At 42.8% G+C, this 15,079-nt stretch overlaps 1 protein-coding gene across 34 annotated transcripts in view; it reads right to left on the bottom strand.

Moving 5' to 3' along the window:
• Positions 1 to 13,332, bottom strand: part of Slmap (sarcolemma associated protein) — a 127,659-nt gene extending 114,327 nt beyond the window's left edge. For all 34 annotated transcript variants that reach the window (XM_070018745.1, XM_070018763.1, XM_070018746.1 and 31 more), the window contains exons 1-2: positions 13,256 to 13,332; positions 11,778 to 13,049 (exon numbers count right to left, since the gene is read on the bottom strand). In XM_070018745.1, the coding sequence (XP_069874846.1) occupies positions 11,778 to 11,975 (198 nt within the window). In that variant the 5' untranslated portion in view covers positions 11,976 to 13,049; positions 13,256 to 13,332. The remainder of the gene's footprint in view (positions 1 to 11,777; positions 13,050 to 13,255) is intronic.
• Positions 13,333 to 15,079: the final 1,747 nt, after the last annotated feature.

Here is a 15,079-nt window from a genome sequence, read left to right as displayed (position 1 = left end):
GTAAGACAGTCACATATAAGAAACAGAAACAAAAATAAACTATACTGCACTTCAAAATCTTCTGTGCTAATACTACCCACATCTGAATACTCATTCTCTTCCTCTCTTTACCCCAATCTGTTTTCAGGAACTACTACTCTACCTAACATTCCATTTTTATGAGCTTGAGATATAATTATACATGCCATACAACTGCCTACTTAAAGTACATGATTCAGAGTTGTACAACCATCACCATAGCCAACTCTTCATTTTCACTATTCCCAAAACAAACCTATCACTATTTTGCAGCCACTCTATTTGTGTGACATCTGAAGCAAGACCAATAGCACAGGCATAGTGGCCGCACCTATAATCCTAGCTACTCAGGAGGCTGAGATCTGAGGATCAAGTTCAAAGCCAGCAGGAAAGTCCACAAAACTCTTATCTCCAAAAAAGCTGAATGTAGAGCTGTGGCTCAAGTGGTAGAGTGTGAATCTTGAACAAAAAAAGTTCAAGGACATCACTCAGGCCATGAGTTCAAGCCCCAGGAGTAGTGCAGATGGACATGCACATGCATAAGCAAGCACGTGCACATCCCTCCACACACACACAAAGTAGATTACATGATGCTACATGAAGTTCAAAATTTGCATCATCAAGCTAAAGACCCAGGAGTCTTGAGTTGCTGTTGTGTTCTTGAGTCCAGTGGCTCTCTGAGGACAGAATTCCTTAGTCTTTTCTCCTAAGGCATGTTACATTACAGGGGGCAACTGGTCTACTCAGTCTACTGGTACCAATGTTAATCACATCTAAGAAATATCTTCATAGCAAAAAAAAATTAGATTGGTATTAGAACAAAACCAGCATACCCAGCCTAGCCAAGTTGATGCATAAAAGTAACTGTCACACTCCTTCTTACTCCTACCACCTAGCAACTACTAATCTACTTCCTCTCTATGGATTTGCATATTATACATTTCATATGAACAAAATCATAGAACATGTGATCTTTTGTATCTGGATCCTGTTCCCTTTGGAGAGGTTTGCAAGGATCATCATTCATTTATTTTCCTCACAAGTAATATTCCATTATATAATACACTGTGTTCTCATTCATCAGCTGATAGACATTTGGATTGTTCCTATCTTTTGGCTATTATTAACAATGTAGGCATAAATATTAATGGTCAAACATTCAAGTTCCAGGTATATACTAAACATTTTAGTATATAAACATTTGCATATTTGTGAAATATTTTCATTTCTGTTTAGTATATACCTTGGAGAAAAACTGTTTGGTCATATAATAATTGGGGGTTTGGGTTTTTGTTGTTGTTATTGTTGTTTTTACCACTCCTGGGGCTTGAACTTAGGGCCTGGGCACTGTCCTTAAGCTTCTCTGTGTTCAAGGCTAGTGCTCTACCACTTGAGCTACAGTGCCACTTCTGCCTTTTTCTGTTTATGTGGTACTGAGGAATCAAACCCAGGGCTTCATGCATGCTAGGCAAGCACTCTACCACTAAGCCACATTACCAACCCGGGTACAATAATTGTATAATATTCCTCTTCAGTATCTCCAGTTAACCAGCAAAGCAATCCCCCAAAACAACAATAACAACATAAAAAAGAAGCCAGGTGCTGGTAGTTACTGAGGAGGCTGAGATGTGAATATCAAAGTTCAAATCCAGCCCCCACAAGAAAGTCCATGAGCCTCATCTCCAATTAATCACAGAAAAAACCAGAAGTGGTGCTATGGCTCAAGTAGTAGAGTGCTAGGCTTAAGCAAAAGGAGCTTGGGGACAGCATTCAGGCCCAGAGTTCAAGGCCCAGGACTGGCAAATAAAAAAAGAGAAGAAAAAGCTAGAATGAAGGTGTGGCTCAAGTGGTAAAGCACTAGCAGTGAGCAAAAAGCCTGAGCAATAACTCAAGGCCCTTAATTCAAATTAGTGAAACCCTACCTGAAGCTAGGCACAGTGATGCATGCCTGTAATCTCAGCTGCTCAGAAGGTAGAGGCAGAAGAATCACTAGGCTATGTAATGAAAAAGAAAATGCTGAGGACATTGCTAAGGAGAACTCTTGCCTAACATGTTCAAAGGCAAAAGGAGAAAGATTGGAGTTACAGCTTAAATGGTACTACACAAGCACAAGGCCTTGAGTTCAAGCACTAGTACTACCAAAAAATAAATAAATAAATAAAGTTGTTGTTTTTTTGCCAGTCATGGGGCCTGAAGTCTGGGCCTGGGCACTGTCCCTCAGCTCTTCAGCTCAAGGCTAGTGCTCTATCACTTGAGCCAAAGCACCACTTCCAGCTTTTTCTGCTTATGTGGTGCTGAGAATCGAACCCAGGGCCTCATGCATGCAAGGCAAGCGCTCTACCACTGAGCGACCTTCCCAGCCCCAAATAAATAAAATTTTAAATTTTACATGGTCAAATAATTTTTTCCAAGATTGCTTCATTCATTTGTATATATTCTAAAACCCAAATCTGATGCTTAAGTGCATGCCAAAAACAAAATGTATTGTTAGGAGGCACATTTAGAAAAATGTTAGCTGACTCAGAAATAATTACCTTGAGGTTTTTCAGTCTTTGAAGCTCTAAAACATGACAAACATTTGGGTTTGCATCACAAGACAAAAGCTAAGTCACCTTTGAAGATAACCAAAAGACATACTTTATTAAAATTATTTTATTTATTTATTTATTTATTTATGTTTTGGTTATGGGGTCTGAACTCTAGGCCGGGGTGCTGTCCCTCTGCTCTTCAGCTCAAGGCTAGCACTCTACCTCTTGAGCCACAGCACCACTTCCAGCTTTTTTTGCTTATGTGGTGATGAGGAATCGAACCCAGGGCCTCATACATGAAAGGCAAACACTCTACCACTGGGCTACCTTCCCAGCCCTAAAATTTTTTCTTTTTTTTATTTTTGGCAATCGTGGGGCTCGGACTCTGGGCTTGGGTGCTGTCCCTGTGCTCTTCAACTCAAGGCGAGCACTCTACCGCTTGAGCCACAGCGCCACTTCCCATTTTCTAGTGGTTCACTGGAGATAAGAGTCTCATGGAGCCGGGCGCTGGTGGCTCACACCTGTAATCCTAGCTACTTAGGAGGCTGAGATCTGAGGATCGTGGTTCAAAGCCAGCCCAGGCAGGAGAGACCATGAGACTCCTATCTCCAATAAACCACCAGAAAACTGGAAGTGGCACTGTAGCTCAAGTGGTAGAGCGCTCGCCTTAAGCTGAAGAGCTGAGGGACAGCGCCCAGGCCCAGAGTTCAAGCCCCACGACCGACCAAAAAAAAAAAAGAGTCTCATGGACTTTCCTGCCCAGGCTGGCTTTGAACTGCGATCCTCAGATCTCAGCCTCCTGAGTAGCTAGAATTACAGGCATGAGCCACCGGCACCCAGCTAAAATTGTTATTTTTTAAGAAGATAGTTCGAATAAATGTCTAGCACTTAACTTTATTAAGGGGAAACAAAGTCTATATTCTAGTTCTAACTACCTTAGTTACTACTACATGGTAGCCTTGTATAAATAACCTCTAAATACCGGACTGTATTGAACAAATGGGAGCCAGGCTGTTGCTGCTCTACACCTCTCCTAAGCATCCCTTCTACAAGTGTTATACAGATCACATGAAGTAATTATATCTACCAAGAAAGTAGTTTTACCTAATAATGGATATATATGTAATAGCTCAAAACTAGTATCATCAACCACAAAATGCAATCCCAAAACACCTGGAGAAGTGTCTTGCATAGTGTGCAAGTGTTTTGCACATTCCTCTGAGAATGAACCCAGAGGAGTTTATGACAAGCAAGTGTCCTACCTACCACTTAAGTCACATCCCTAGTCCTTTTCTGTAATAATTTTATTTTTGATACAGGCTCTCACAACCTTTGTCTTGGCTGGCCTGCAACTCCTGATCCTTCACTCCTTGGGATTACTGGCATGTACTACCATGCCCAGCTGCAATTCTCAAAAAGTAAAAATTGTACAAAAACTACATATTAGTAACTGAGTCCATGATCTCAAATTAAGAACTTGAATGACCTCTGCCCTAACCCTCCAGGGGTTTGCAGAAATTCAGACTGCACTGTCAGCAATTTACTCATTCCAACATTTACATAGTGCCTATTCTTTATTCTCAAGAGCACACATCTGGCAGGACAATAGTACATTTGCATTATACTTATTTTGTTGCCTACAACCCTAAAAAGAAATCATTTGCAAAGCTCTATGTGCGTATATAGAGAGAAGCAATTATTTCATCATAGACTGAGAGTCAGAGCAAGTTTCACACAAGAACTAAGCCTTGAGGGATAGGGAAGAGGTCATTCTGGAAGAGTAAACATCGAAAAAGGCCTTGTTCTAGGAACAGTAAGCACTTTCTACAGCTAGTTTGAGATGAAGGGAAAAGAGTAACTGAAGATGAATGTGGAAAAAAAAAAAAGAAAACAAAGCTGGAAAGAAGGAAATGAGATGCATATTTTAATTTTAAAAATTAATTGGACAAAAATTGTGGTATCTATACACAATGGAATATTATGCAGCCATTAGAAATGACAAAATAATGGCATTTGCAGGGAAATGGATGGAGCTAGAAGGAATCATGTTGAGCGAGGTAAGCCAAGAACGAAGAGACAAACAGTACATGGTCTCCCTGATAAGTGGATGATGAATCCAAAATGTTAGGTGATATGACAAAACTAACAGGACTTAAGAAACAAAGAACTCCCACTCATCTGGTTGAACCACTACTAAATATCCCCATGCTGCTGATCACATATATGGTATATAACATATGAGCACCGTTATATATTACAGACTGTGATAGACAATTTGCTCCAGGAAAGTTAGAATGAACTTGTGACTTTAAATGAGCATCATTATTCCACAATACTGTGAATTTCCGGAAATTAAGTAATCACTTAATCACGATCAAAAAAAAAAAAAAAAGAACCTTGGGGAAGGGAGGGAGGGAGGGGATGGTAGGGGGAAAACAATGGAGGGGGTAACAATGTTCAAGAGGAAGTGGAAGTGTACTCATTACCTCACTCATGTAACTGTAACCCTCTGTATAGTATCTCTACAATAAAAAAAATTAAAAAAAATAAAAAAAAAAAAAATAAAAAATAAAAACATACCTGAGATTACTTGGGTTCCCCTGGGCTCAAAAAAAAAAAAAAAAAAAAAAATTAATTGGACAAAAAAAATCAAGATTTTTTTTGAGCAGGGGCATAAATTATCTATAGTACTAGTAAGAAAAGTACATACTGAAGGAGAGAAAAAGTCTTCAGAACATTTCAGCAGCTATTAAATGTCACCCTTGTTCTTCCCAACTCAACCCTACCCACTCCACCACTTTTTTTTTTTCCACTGCTAGGGATGGAACCCATGACCTCAAGTATGCTAAGTAAGCTCTCTACCACTGAGCTATATGATCAACCAGCCTTTCTGCATTCCAAGAACTTTAAAAACCAATCTCACAATCTTTTCACTTAAACCCTAAATGACAGACACTCTCCTTCCTATTTATCAAAGAGAATAGAGAGTAAGCTCTAAAATAAATAACACTTAAGAAAACCAAATAGGAGTCTGAGAAGGTAAAGAGTGAATTTAATCTAAGAAGTAAAGTCAAATAATTGAGGGCACACACACACACACACCTCGGCACTGTCCACAGCACCACTTCAGCTTTTCAGTGGCTAAACAGAGATAAGAATTTCCTGGACTTTTCCTGCCTTTGCTGGCAGAAGCCTCGATTCTCAGATCTCATCCTCCTGAAAAGCTAGAATTACAGGCATAAGCCACCAGTGCCTGGCTACTATCCATAGTTTTAATAAACTGAAATAATAAAATGGGGGAAGGGAAAGTAGAAGAAAATAGAGGGAAGGGTTAACAGGTTTGACAAGAAACAGACTTATTACCTTATTTATGTAACTGTAACCCCTCTGTACATCACACCTTGACAATAAAAAAAAAATATTCTTAAAAAAAAGAAATAATAAAAGATTCCAATTTCCACTATTATCTAACTTTCTCACAAAAACTAGGACCTCCTAAACAAACAAACAAAAAAAACTAGGACCTCTTAATTTTACTTTAGTCAACAACAACAACAAAAAAAAAAACCTTAAGATTGTCCTAAAACACACAAATAAATAAAATCGATGAGTGTTTCACGGCTAGTCTCTCAAAAGCTGAGGCCGTGCCCCCTGAAGCCATGTTTAGATGCCTAAAGGAAAAGGAAAGAAACAATCCCGGTTTCTTCTTTGCAATGACTTCCTTGTAATGTTGCTAGAACTTCACACACAATATTCCATTTTCTATCCCTTAATTCCTCCCACCCAAAGCTCCTTACCTGGACTGACTCCATCCACATTAGGCACCCTGCCCTTTGACCAAAGCCTGAAAGTCTAGCTCAAAAGGCATTTCATCCCTGTAACTATCTCATCTATGAAACCTTCCCTAAAACCTTCAGTTCTTATAGAATTCTCTCTTTGCTGAAGTCCTAGTAAACAAGTTACTTTTAACCTTCTATCTTCTTTGACTTTCTAGCATTTAATTATTTTCACTTATACTGTCAAATTGTTCTCTAACATTTATAAAATTAGAGCTTGTATAAACAAACCACAAAGCTTTGGAATGGTAATACTGCTTTTAGGCCTGGCCTCAAGACTCTAAAGACAAGAGTCAAAATACTTGGACACTAACCTCTGCTCTATCATTTATTAGCCATGTGAACTGGGAATTTGGACAAGTAAACTTAATCTTTCTGTGCCTCAATTTCCTCATATTCATGTGGGGGAAAAAAAAGCACCTTCCTCAAAGAGTTAAGGAGTAAATAAATTAACATGTAAAGCATTTAGAACAGGACATGATGTATATAGTTAGGCACAAGTACTAGTTAAGCAGTTACCCAGTTTCCCTTGCTCCAGGGCATTCTACACCCCGATGTAGCATCACTCTATCTTAAATGATGCCTTTGGTATTTCAGTGCTCAGCTCAACCCAGCTTGTCTTTAATAACCCAAGGGTCCATGTCCTCAGCTACATAATCACAGTACTCCACAACCTGACACCACAAAATCTAGTCAACTTTATTTTCTCAACATTGACTTTATACAAAATAGTAGGAGTCCTTCTCCCCCAGGGTCTAAGGATTAACTGCACATAGAATGAGTTGGGGGCCGGGAAGGTCGCTCAGTGGTAGAGTGCTTGCCTCCAATGCATGAGGCCCTGGGTTCAATTCCTCAGCACCACATAAGCAGAAAAAGCCGGAAGTGGTATATTGTGGCTCAAATGGTAGAGCATTAGCCTTGAGCTGAAGAGCTGAGGGACAGCACCCAGACCCAGAGTTCAGGCCCCACGACCGACAAAAAAAAAAAGAAAAAAGAAAAAAAGAAAAGAAAAAGAATGATTTCACCTATAGAAAAACTCTCCAATCCAACAAAATCAGTTTCTACAGCTTTAGGAAAATGCCAAGTTCATTCAGTTTCTGCTTTTATTTGCTTTACTCCACCCACACTCACCACCACAACTTCCACCCCCCAATGCTCTTTGCCACTAGGTTGTACCTGTAATTCTAGCTAACTTGGAAGCTAAGTTCTAAGGCTCTTGGTTCCAAGTCAGCCTGGGCAGACCAATCTTTGAGACTCTTATCTTCAACCAATCAGCAAAAAGCCAGAAGTGTGAAGCAAAATTGCTGAATGAGACCAGGAGGCTGAGTTCAAGCCCTAGTACTGGCACAAAAACAGAAGTATCTTCTCTTATCTTTTTGGGGGGTATGTGACAGTACTTGGGTTTGAACTCAGGGCCTCACACTCGCTAGACAGGTTTCCTACCATTTGAGGCATTTAACCATTTTTACATGGTTTATTTTCAAGATGGGGGTCCCACTTTATGCTGTCTAGCCGTATCTGTGCTTCCCAAATCACTGGGCTGACAGACATGTGCCACCACATCCAACCACTGGTCAAGATGGCATCTCATTCTCTTTCCATTTGAACTTATCTCAACTCCATTCAAGGGTATAAGCTCACAGAAATAAGAAATAGTCACTTCCTATCAGTTCTTACCATTTCTTCCCTCCCTCATTACCATAACCTTCACAAAATAGGTCATGCTAGAACCAGTGCTCAAATTATATGTCTTCAGTTTAAGCAAAAAGACTGGCCCTAGACAACCAATACTAAGTAAGAATGGGAGACCACTATGGTAGACTACTTAATTGCCAACCACTAGCCAGTCACCAGTCCCCATAGCATCAAATCAAATAGGCCAACAAACGTTCACTGATGATCCCTTCTGTGTAATCGCCATATGATCAGACCTGCTTGCTTAGTGGCACTTTTGAGGCACCTGAAGGATTAATAACCATTCTATTATCTGCTACCAAATTTGAAGAATTTGGACTCCACAAAGGGGTGATTCACAGAAAGATGATTCATAAAGCTAGGATCCAATTAGGGCAACTATTATATCCCTGCAAAGATTTTATTAAATTCCACTTTGCAGCAAATCTGTCACCTATCCTCCAACATGCAAGTTTATGTACAGTAAGACATTCCAGGGGCTGGGAAGGTGGCTTAGTAGTAGAGTGCTTGCCTCACATGCATGAGGCCCTGGGTTCGATTCCTCAGCACCATATAAACAGAAAAAGCTGGACGTGGAACTGTTGGCTCAAGTGGTGAAGTGCTAGCCTTGAGGCTGAAGAGCTGAGGGACAGCACCCAGACCCAGAGTTCAAGCTCTACAACCATCTCCACCAACAACAAAGACATTCTATTAAGTTATCATTAAAACGTATCACCTAGATTTCCATCTGCCTACATTTTGCTAATTTTCCATAATGACCATGTATTACTTGCATAATCAAAAAGTTTTAAGCATTTATTATTTCTTCCAGTCCTTGGCTTCCCATAATGGCTAATGCAGAATACAAGTCACCCACAAACTCAAAGTCAACCAAAGGGCATATTATTCCAACTTTCCACCTCCCAGGCAAAATGCCTATTAGGACAAAGTTATCAACTCCACTGGTTTCTATTTTGAAAATAAGTTCCACATGTATCATCATAATAAAGAAGATAATTTCTCATTACTTTCCTGACTCCACAGCACAACAGTAAGTGACTAAAGTTCACTCCTTCCCTACCATCACCTTCCCTTTAAGAGCTAGGTACAAGGTGCTAAGTGATTTACCTAATTATCACAATTCTTAAAACCATAGGAGGGAGTTGAAGGTACAACTCAATGATAGAATTGGTACTTATATATTAAGTCAGTCCTAGCTGAAACCCCTTCCCCACAAAAAAGAAAGTGCCATTATTATGCCACATGAGGTTTTAGAAATATGTTGTAGGGCTGGGAAGGTGGCTCAGTGGTAGAGCGCTTGCCTTGCATGCTCGAGGCCCTGGGTTCGATTCCTCAGCACCACATAAGCAAAAAGAAAAAAGCCGGAAGTGTCGCTGTGGCTCAAGTGGTAGAGCGCTAGCCTTGAGCTGAAGAGCTGAGGGACAGCGCCCAGACCCAGAGTTCAGGCCCCACGACCGGACCCAAAAACAAACAAACAAACAAAAAAAGAAATATGTTGTAAATACATATTATGCCAGGGGTTTTGTTATCAGCCAATTATAGCAAAAATCTCCAAAATACGAATTTTATATACAAATCAGTAAGTGATATTCTGTCAACTGATTTGGTACTTCCCCTGACTAGCATAGGACAGATGATCAATAAAAGCCTGTCTGGTCACACCAAAACTTTAAGGAACTAATTCCCAAAACAATCTGATTACATGTATTTGTTTTAACTAATTAAGTGACTCAATAACCAAAAATTATTTACACATAAAATAATGTTGTCATATCATGTTATTTAAGCTAATAAAGCAGGAGGAAAAACAATCAAAACTGGTAGAAATAAATAAAGTCTACCTTTCAAAGACAAGTCTTCCCATTTCAATTCAATCACAGTCTCAGGGAATCTAACCCAGGGCTTGCACAGACTAGGCAAACACTAGCATTTAGCTACACACCTAGCACAAAGAGAAGTTTTTCTAAATAAGAAATTCTATCCAAATGTTTAACATGTTATCTGAATTCATAGCTAAACACTCAGTAAGGACCCATTTTTAGTTACTTCAAAATAACCTACTGTGAAGGGTTTAGCACAGCCATGGAAAGCACTGTCCATATAATCACTATTTTTCATAAAAGAAAAAAATTTTAATCTCCTTTGAGTTTTGAATCAAAGAAAGTATATTTGCAAAATACGTACAGTGAACAGTCCTGATTAGGCAAGACCTAACTGCTGTCCTGAGGCATAAAAAGGCAAAAATGTAAAAGTTGGATGAGTTAAGGCTCAGATATTTAAATTCAGTAGGTGGAAAAACGGACTAGGCATACTCCTTTTGAATGATAACAGGTAATCCACAAAGAATTTGAGACACCCAAACTTTAGCTTGCAGGAAGAAAAGGGAAGCTGTTCCACAGGTAAAAGAGCATCTGGTGTTAGAACAAATTAACATACTTTTCAGTTCTCATCCTACACAGAGTAGGTTAAAGGTATTATGCAAGCACACAGCACTTGGGCAATCTTTTTCCTCCTTTCTTTGAAAGATAATTTATATAATAATTCCTTAATTCAGTACTGTGTAAGTACTTTTTTGCTCTTTCTTCCATTTCCAAACATTATTTTTGAAGACTTCAATTCTTTTATGACAGACTTCATCATTTAACTCACAGGGGCAAAAAGTCATGAGTTGAACCTTCTTCCCATTTGTATTACATAACTTACTTTCAGTTGGAAGTGATTCAGAATTTCAACTAAAACCTTCAGTTTAGGGACAAAGATGATCTCTTCAATGTACTTCCATAGCATAGAGATTTCAAAAACTGAAAGGTCTTCCTTTTCTTTTTTTTTTAATAAAATATACGTATACAAGTAAATTACAGCACCAGCATTTTAAAACTGCTAAAATAGCTACACTTAAATGAAAGCATTGAATTCATTCATATAGTCGAGCAATGCCATAACTAATAGCACTGGATATAATTTCCAAAACTAAGCTAATTTCCTAACATCAATATTTGAGTCTTAGTCCATATGTACACATTATGTATTTTATAACTGCTGTAGAAAATACTAAAGTGGCTTTCAGAAATGTTCATCCAACTTTGAAAAATTCTGAAAATGTAAAGTTACTTGTTATTCAATCAAATTGCCTTTGATTACTCCCTCAAGGGCAAATCTGTCCTTAACCTTTCAAAAACAGGTGTACACTGCAATTAGCCTTATTAGAAAAGGCCCTGCACTGAACTCAACTAAAAGCTCATGTTAACTACACTTTAAACTTCACCACTGGGACACTTGAGCCAGAGCCTAATAATACTGGTCACAGATTCCCAGCATTGCTCTGGGAACTGCTGCTTGCTGAATCCAACACTGAACTGTAGATTCGCCTTTCTAAAAAGACAGAAAGCAAGATGCCAAGTTTCACTATCTAGTTTTCTGAAAACGAATTCGGGTTTGGGATTTCACTGGGAATGACCAAGTTATCAAGATGCCATCGCCCTCCGGAGGCATTTAATTACAATACCTTCTCTGTTTTCCATTGAAGCACTTCAATTAAATTTCCACTAGAACCAGGCACCCAAATTTTTGATTCCATGGCCTTGCTGAGAAGTGTCCTCTGAGTGCAAAGCCTGGGATCTCTCGGAAAGGGCAAGGGAAAACAAACAGTGAGGAGTGTTAGACAAGGTGGTGAGACTGTTAGCCAACGTGGTGACATTACCTTGTTCGTCTTGTGATCAAACCAGACGAGAGCATGGTTCCTTGACAGCACTTTGCAATCAAAGGTGGCATTATTCTGCGCTGGTCGACAACGTGCCACCGAGCGACCAATTTTGATGGGCTCGTCCAGGTAGACATGGCGCTCCTGAAACGGGTGCGAGTTCGGGCGGCAAGTGAAGATGGCCAAGGCTGACGGCATCGAGGACAGACTGGGGGTGTCTCTCCTACCAGGAACAATGAAGAGTTCCTCCAGGTTCGGATTGCTCTTCCCAAGCCTAGACCCCTATCCCCCCCCAGAATTTGAAACTAAAACAAACTGTACATTGTCTACGCATAACCAGTGAGCATCAACAACTCTTCGCTTAGATGGGAAGACAAGCCAGCGCAAGCCCCATCCCCTCCTCTCAAACACAGCAGCAGCAGCAGCAGCGCCCTGGCCCCCAAAAGTCCCCAGCTGTCGGCGTTCAGTCCATCTTCCCTGGGAAGAAAAGGCTCACACATGGGGCGGCCTCGGCCACCAAAACTCCTGGAAGACAGTTTGGGGACTGGAGGGATCCGAGCAGATGAGTCACACCCCGATTCTTGGGTTTTGCAGGCGCTCGAGGCCGCTTCTCCTCCTGGGTGGCGGAAACGTCGCAGTACTGCAGCATGAAGAGGGTCGTCGGCTCGGTGCGGCCAGCAGGGTCCTTCGGAGCCCGAGCAAGGGGTCACCGCGCGCCCCCGGGCCGCCACCGCCGATCCTTGAGGGTCCCCGGAGGTGGGAGGTGGAGAGGCGACAGGCCGTAGGGGGACCTACGGGGCCCGCGGGGCAGTCTGCATGGCCCCGCTGTGCGGAGGCCGTCCCGGAGCGGACCGCGGATCCCCGGCCGGGCACGAGGGCGTGGGGGTCGGCAGCGGGGCGGGCGGGCGGGCGGGCGGCGACTCCCGGGCACCTGGTGGGTGTCCCCGCGACCAGGGTGGGGACCCTGCTCGTCGAGCCGGTGCGGACGGAGCGAGGCGCGGCTGCAGCCCGACCGGCGGGAAGTTGGCTCCCGGACGCCGGGGCTCCGCGGCTCAGCACGCGGGCCGCCTCCCCTCAGCGCCGGCCCCGGGAGGGTCGCATCTCAGGGACGACGAGCCGCGGCTCCCGGAGGACGGGGCGGTGGGGGAGGAGCCGGCCCGGAGGGCGAGGGAGAGGCCTGGAGGCCCCGGGTTGGGTTCGCCGCAGCCTCCGCCACTCGCGGCCAGCGCGGCGAGCTCAGGCTGTGCCCGGCGAGGCAGGAAACTTTCCGACCTGGTGGGGAAAACACCAAAACAAACGGCCGTCAGCAGCCGGTGCCCGCCCGCCTCAGCCCCGGCCCCGGCTCCGCCAGCCTCCCGCCAGCCCCCGTCGCTGCCCACGACCTCAGCCGACCTCTCTGCGAGCGGGCTGCGGGGATGCGGAGCCAGGACGCTCGGACGCGTCCTGCCTCCTCCGCCGCTGCCACCGCCTCGGCTTACCTTGCCAGCGCCGGCCGCCATAGTGACTCTGACTGAAACCTACCCGGTGCACCGCCACGGGAACGCGCACCCTTTTCAAGGGCCCTCCTACCCCCTCTCCCGTACCGTAGTCGGGGGATGACATGTGAGCGACGCCAGGGAAGCCATGTTTGATAAGGGCAGGAAAGAGGGCAAAGTACTTTTTAACGAACCTCTGGGGCGCCATCTTTGTTCAGGGCTAGAGGCTTCAAAGGTCGGGACAACCTTGACGACCATTTTGGTTAAGGGCAAGGGAGAAGTTGAGTGGTTGAAGATTTCACGAACGAACAGCGTTGAGTTCCTACTTCATCTGTGTAGTCAGGAGGCACCAGTTTTTGCTCGATTTTGTCCCCTGTAGTTCTCACTGATAGTTCTGGTAAGTAAAGACCGCAGACTCGGTCAAAGGAGATGGTCATTAGCCGCCATTGTGGGTGTGGGCATCGCTGTCACCCCACAGGCACCCTGTGAGTGGGCAACAAACTCCCCAAGTCTGAAGACCTGAGAACACAAGGCTCGTCCTCCTCCGGGGAAATTCTTCTTTGTTTGGTACCCGGAGGAAAACTCGCCATTCCCGGATTCCATTTCGAATGCCCATCCTTTCTGCTGGACCTCCTGTGTTCCCCGGGTGCCCCTGCGCGGATTCTACCCCGGAAGGAGTGAGACTTGAGAAAGTTTAACAGCAGGTTGCTTTGTAGGAGTCCATTGCCAACATGGGGGGGGGGGGGACGGGGGGAGTGTGGCATCACTAACAACCCTGAAGTAGGTAAGGAGTCAGAGGTCTCTGGAAGAAAAGGCTTGGCTAAATGAACATTTCAAGCATAGATGGAAAGGAATTTTAATCATTTTGCATCCTGTTGAGTTCATTCTTGAGATTCCTGTGACAACCCAATACTAACTTCGGACAAGTTTCTAAACTTCTCTCAAGCCTCTTCTTTTCTTCTATAACATGGAGATAATAACACTTAACTCCCTTTTTAGAGAGACTTCAAGATGTCAAACCATGTTGTTCAATTAAGAGTACTTAATCATTCCAGTACTTATTCTAGGGGGTGTAGCCTTGTCCTATGCTTTGTATTGAACTCTGGGACACAGAAAATGCTAAGAAAATCCTAACCCCTAAGAGAAAATTCCTATCCCTAAAAGCATAGCCAATATTGTGGGTTAGAGAGGGAGAGAAGAGTGGCAAATCAGATGCAGACATTATCTTTAATACAATCAGTACCCTTTTTTTTAGTTGATTTTTGTGCATGTGTGCCAGTCCTGGGGCTTGAACTAAGGGTCTGGGCACTGTCCTTGAGCTTTTTTGCTCAAGGCTAGCCTTCTACCACTTGAATCACAGTTCTACTTTCAGACTTTTGGTGGTTAATTGGACATATGAGTCTCCAGGGCTTTCCTGCCTGGCTGGTTTCAAACTGCAATCCTCAGCTCCACCTCCTAAGTGGTTAGGATTACAGGCATGAGCCACCAATGTCCAGCTAATCAGGAGGATTAGAGGATTGGAGCTCTGGGTGCTAAAGAAGTCCAGGCTACCTTTCTCCTAAAGGTAAGCAAACGGAATGAAGGAAGATAGAACCACAATAAACAGTATTTTCTGAATGGTTTCATAACTTTCCAGGAAGAGGAATGGCAAGAAAAGAAATGAGGTTATTTGAAGTGTCCACCAGTGTGTCTGGCACAATGGCTAAGTAAATATTTGATGCATGAATGAAAATTACAGACTGTTATTCATTATGAGAAAATAAAATAATAATGGCTCAAAGTGAGTATGGAGAGAATATTCATTGTATTATGAAGATCTGGTGTGTG

Source organism: Dipodomys merriami, unplaced genomic scaffold (genome assembly GCF_024711535.1).
Source record: "Dipodomys merriami isolate MVZ:Mamm:240054 unplaced genomic scaffold, mDipMer1.0.p SCAF_13, whole genome shotgun sequence".
Lineage (NCBI taxonomy): Eukaryota > Metazoa > Chordata > Mammalia > Rodentia > Heteromyidae > Dipodomys > Dipodomys merriami.
This window is presented reverse-complemented; position numbering and strand designations above follow the sequence as displayed.